General features: G+C 38.1%; 1 protein-coding gene across 1 annotated transcript; it reads right to left on the bottom strand.

Moving 5' to 3' along the window:
• Positions 1 to 2,481: 2,481 nt before the first annotated feature.
• Positions 2,482 to 4,881, bottom strand: LOC147855963 (uncharacterized). The gene is made up of 2 exons (XM_087329063.1): positions 4,406 to 4,881; positions 2,482 to 3,786 (listed from the first exon to the last, which is right to left on the bottom strand). Exons 1-2 carry the CDS (start codon positions 4,818 to 4,820, stop codon positions 3,527 to 3,529), a joined length of 675 nt encoding a protein of 224 aa, XP_087185189.1. The 5' UTR covers positions 4,821 to 4,881; the 3' UTR covers positions 2,482 to 3,526.
• Between the last annotated feature and the right edge of the window lie 1,034 nt (positions 4,882 to 5,915).

Here is a 5,915-nt window from a genome sequence, read left to right as displayed (position 1 = left end):
TAGATAAATGCAAAAAACTTTGTTCGCAATGTCCACCTTCTTTCCAAGAAAGGCGTCAATCATTTATAAAGAACTCCACCAATACATATTCTGACAATGTTTAAATTGTACTCCATTACTTATGTAGTCAACCTGATGAGTGTCAAGAAATTTTTTAGGTTGGATATGTGAAGGCGTACACACAATCCTTAGAAGAATTTTTAACAATCGATAGTGGTAGGATAGACAACACATTTTTTCAATTCCAACCAATCTTTAATAAAGGGGGTCAATCAAGACTTGTGAATTGTTTTTGTATTAAAAAAAAACACCTTCTAATGTTAAGGCCATGTTTTGGGCTTTGTGTATAGATGACATCTTTGTGTCTACGAGATCAACCTTATTTTGTACGATAAAAGGGAATTGATATATTAACATCTTTGAACGGCCAAAATGACCTCCTATGGTTTGACTGTAACTCAAACGAATTTCTCATGCGTAAGACTTTTTGTCTCGTGTTCATTTAATTTCTACACGCCATTTTAGAATGTTCAATGAGATGAAAATGAAAGACTTTGATGCATGAGTTGTAGAAAGAAATGCGAAGTCAACAAATTAGTTCTACAATGTTTAGAACAATACGTCTATGCAACTTTAGAATGGCAAGCTGAATATACCTTTAGTTGCTCTAGCATTGGATTTGTAGGACCCTAATTATGAACTATTTAGACAAAGGGCTTGATCAATGAACTATTTTGATATTTATGACATTGTACCTTACTAACCATTTGTGAATGAACTATGCTAAATGTTTGCGTTAATATAGAAGTCCTAAGGTAAAGAGTCAAGTCAATGTCCAAAAGTATAATAGGCTTCTATGCTTGTTGAGCAACTATTATCCTCAAATTTGGGCTCGTCTACAAGAAAGTTTGTTTCCTTATCTTGCGTTAATATAGAAGTCCTAAGGTAAAGAGTCAAGTCAATGTCCAAAAGTATAATAGGCTTCTATGCTTGTTGGGCAACTATTATCCTCAATTTTGGGCTCGTCTACAAGAAAGTTTGTTTCCTTATCTTGTCTACAAGTCATTGTGTGTAAACTTTGCTCAAAGTCAGATGGGTATTGTGACATGATGGGATGCCTTGGATAAAGCATAAAGTGTGTCCCACCATGTTTTTTCACCAACTCAGTACCTAAAACTAGTACTTATTTGGCAATCCAAGTGCAATATGCAATAAGTACCTATTAGGTCCCTTACTAATATGTTATATCCTCATTCAAGTACTTCAACTACTTCAACTATAGGATTAGATTTATGTTTTTTTAACAATGTCTAGCTCATTTTTAAAAAGAGAACCATAGGCATAAACTATATTCACCAACTTGCTATTGACACATCTAAAGTTTTCATAATGGTAGTGTCCAAATGTGCATAAAATCAAAGGCACTCCTTTTTAACAATGTTTGGCCCATTTGGCAAACAAATACGTGAGGCATAAACTCTCCCCACAAGCGCGTTGGAGCGTGGTGCATTTAAAGTTTTAAGAATGCCAAGTGTCCAAATTTGCATCAAATGGGATTCTTATTATTTGACTCATCTAATTTCTTTTTCTCCTTATGTATCCCTTACATAAGTGAAATCCGAAATGACAATTGATTGCTTAATAACATACATGTCATGGGTCTCAAGTCCCATTGCAAGGATTAGATGGTTTGGTCTTCAACCCAATTGCAAGCCTCAAGTCCTCACATGCCCAAAGTTGCATCTTTAAAACACTACCATATAGTATGATCAAGGTCTAACCCATAGAGAAAATTTCATACTCTGTTTGCCCTAGTCCAAATATTTTCAAGTGCTATTCTTTCAACCACCTAGGAAGAGCCTTCTAGTGGGAAACTTTTCAAGTTTCTTTTTTAAATTAAAACCACCCTAAATCACTTGATTATTGTCATAGAGTCCTCATGCTGAGATCATTTTCTACTTAAGGCTATATAATGTGCCTCTACCAACACATGTAGTTAAACCCTTTAACCTCCTCCAATGCAAAGAAGTATATCAATAGCGAAAAACTTCCTAGAAATCCAGTTAAGAACCTGAAATTTGCTTCACTAAACCTATAGATTGTAACTCTAACTTCATAAATAGCGACACTGCTTTACAAAATATGGCCAGTGACTTCAAAATAGGATCGGGTATTTTGAAACCCCTTCTACACATTATTAACGGTTGAATGTTTTGTGTGGCATATATAAATATAGAACACAAAACAGAGTTCACTTCAGACATAAAAGAATCGCAAAACACTGAGGTCTTCAAATGGTTCGTAACCATGACATTTAACTAGAAACAGTTTGAATATGCATTAGTATGCAAGTAACTCATCGAACCACATTCCCATCGAGAAGATGAGACAAGCCATGGCTCTTTTACCAAAAGATAAATGCCTTAAAAACACTTCAAATTATAATGTGATCTTTTTTCGGTAACTTTCACAAAGCATATGTACAAAGAAACATTTCATCCTGTGTTTAGGGATGGATATTGCTTATTACATTTTGCATCATTCCGGGGTGAATCCTTTGTCAAATTAACAAGATATCGTTCACCTTTGCAGAATATGCATCATCAGGCACAAAGCCAAAAGCTCCAAAAAATCATCGGCTTTAATACACAAAAAAGGACAAAATCGAAGCATCAAATAGAAGGCATTAGATTCTCTTCACCCTCATAGTTCTATTCATTGTGAAGAGATCATCATCCTTGCTTCAATGTTTCACGTTGTTAACCAAGTTTCGAGTTGCCAATCCACACATCAACCCTTGAGGGTCACGTAGGTTATCTCGATTCGAAGGGAAGGGAAAAAAGTCCAAGCATGTGCCTGAAAAACAGAACATGTCCAGGCAAATGCCCAGAAAAAGAAAAAGCATGTGCCAAGGATTTCATATCTTGATGAAACCAGTTTTTATGTCCCATGAAGCCTCCAAATTTTTGGGTGTCTGAATTACAAGTGATTGGCATGAAGGTTCCTAACAGCCAATCTTTGTCATTTCCTCTTTTGTCTTTCTACAAACTTCACAAGGCAGTAAAAGAAAGCAGGGCAGATTAACAGAACTCCAACACCTCTGCTTTCTTTCAATTACAGAAAAAAAAAAAAACCAACTCATTCCAATGAGAGATGACTCATTACAAGTCAAGTCATCCACAACTTTGAATGGACAAAAAGAACTAAAAACTACATCACCATCTCCATCTCCCTTTTTCTCAATGCAGCTTGATTAGACCAGTGCACCAGAAAGTCCCAGAAATATAACAACAATGGGTCGGAAACAAAACCATCGGGCGGGCGATGTGATACCACAAACATCGGCAATATGTGAAACCAACATCGAAATTACGATAGTAAAAAAAAAACCCCCAAAATGAGAGATGACCGGAAGAAGAAGAAAAAAAAAGAACACAAAAAAAGAAAGAAAGAACACTGAATTGGAGTAAAAAGAATTTGACCCCTTGAGAGGAAGGAGAGGGCCATGCGGTGATGGGATCATAATTTAATCGGCGAAACCCAAGTGGCTCCAAACCGCGTTGCGGACGCGGCTCAAGTCTCGGCCTTTCAGTGTGCGGCCTACGCCTTCGCACACCGAGAAGGTAATCCTCTGGCTCTGAGAATACTCTCGTGCGAGAAGCTCATGTGGAGGAAGCCTTTCATTACCATCATCATCATTTTCTTCTTCTTCTTCTTCTTCTTCTTCATCATCATCATCTTCCTCGGCCACATGATAGGTGACATTTGTCTTGCCTTTCACTGAGACTGCAAATGTACACACACAACATTCCTTTCTTAAAAACATATATATATATATATACGATCTAAATCCATATACATACACACATAATCACAAAAAATCCATAGTATACATTCAGTTATGTATGCGTATAGAAACATAAACATCCATCCACCCATATAGAGACATATACATACACATTTACCAACTATGATGGACTATTGCGGACATATATCCATACATCTTAACTTCTAGGTTATTTTAAGTACATAAATGTATACACCTATACGCCCATCCATCCACAGATTTATGAGACATATACATTGTCTCTCATTCTAGGATAAGGATACATACGTGTATATGCATATACATCCATTCATTGAGTAACAGATCCAGATCCTATCTATCCATACATACATTTGCATACATGCATTGATATATTAATCTAGCTATGATATGTACCATACATACATACATACATACATACATACATACATACATACATATATATATACATACATACATACATACATACATACATATACAGTATATATATACTGATGTTGTAAGGAATCCTAACACGTGGAATGGATGACTATGATGAGAAAATATGCATATGATGTGTGTGTGTGTGTATATACTAACCCATGGCGTTGGACCAATGAGGATCAAGTTGAAGTGTAGAAGAACCCCAACCATAACAATAATGATGTCCTTGAAAGATATCATCGTCATCATCATCACCATTGAAATACACAGAATTCGGCTCTTTGACATATTTCCCTGGGCTCACTTTCTCCCTCAATCGGATATTTACATTCATTTGTATTTTCCCATCGGTGTGGATGGCAGGTCCCCATGGATTCTTCCCGGAGATCATGTGCAGATCTTTGTCTTCATGGGGCCACAACACATCCTCTTCATTGAACTCATCCGGGTATTCATCGATTATATTATCTGAGTCAAGAGCCCAAGAAGAAGAAGAAGAAGAAGAAGAAGAGGAAGAGGAAGAGGAAGCAGAAGAAGAGGGTGACAATAATGATGAGGGGTAAAAGGCCATGGATGGAACAGAGAGAACTGAGGTCTGAAGAGGGTGGCCTTTGAAGAAGGGAGCTTCTTGCAGAGAGAGAGAGAGAGAGAGAGAGAGAGTGTGTGTGTGTGTATATAAGAGGAAGAAATGGTGTCTTCTTCTGTCTTTCTATTAAGACTCTTAAGAGGAGACATATAGAGAGAGAGAGAGAGAGAGAGAGAGAAGAGTGAGAGAGTCTTCTTGTTTCAAAATTTCTAGAACAAGAGAGAGAGAGAGAGAGAGAGAGAGAGATTTGATCATATATAGTTTGTGGGCAGGAGGGTAGCACTAAAGTGGAACAGATGGGGTCCGATATGCGGACAAGCAACCCCGAATCCGGGCTCGAGGACACGTACCGACAGACACGGAGACAAAGCATTGGGTGTGTCTGTGCCTATGCCTATGCGAGCAGCCCCAAATACGGGTTGAGGACACGTAGGGACACAGAGACAAAAACATTGTGTGTGTCTGTGCATGTGCATGTGCCTGTGCCTGTGCCTGTGCTTGTGCTTGTGTCAGTGTGTGAGTGTAATACAAGGGTCTCACGACATGTTGCGTCACATTCTTTCGCGTTGCATATAACCCTTAATACACAAGCATTTCATCATGGCGCTCCTCAAGCCCCCCCCCCCCCCCCCCCAACGATACATATCTACACACACACACACACAGATTGGGTCTCTTGACTGCTTGTTTCATCCTCTCTCACGTCGTATATCGCTGTGCAAATACAAAACACACCCACGAAAAGAAGACAAGGGTGCCTTCGTTGGATGCACAAGTTTCTACTCCGAAAACTTTAGTTCCATGAAGAGGAAAGTTTTCTTAGAGAGAGAGAGAGAGAGAGAGGCATAACTCTGTACGAAAACTCTTTTGTTTTGTTTTAGTCGCACTGTAGAGTATCTTAGAGATGGCATATTTCACATACATATATTGCAATGTGTGTATATATTATATATACACTTTAGGTTTGCACTTAAGCATCTAGAATGAGCTTTAGACTTCTTGTCAACGTGTCTCCTTTGGCATTAGGCCGACACAATCTTAGTTTACTCTCTTCTGGATTTTTTGGGGAAATCTGAGCAA

This window comes from Azolla caroliniana, unplaced genomic scaffold, assembly GCF_043228905.1.
Source record: "Azolla caroliniana isolate FFs.n. ecotype wild unplaced genomic scaffold, voAzoCaro1.0.p SCAF_13, whole genome shotgun sequence".
NCBI classification, from domain to species: Eukaryota; Viridiplantae; Streptophyta; class Polypodiopsida; order Salviniales; family Salviniaceae; genus Azolla; species Azolla caroliniana.
The sequence above is the reverse complement of the archived record's forward strand: the minus strand, read 5'-3'. Positions and strand labels throughout refer to the sequence as shown.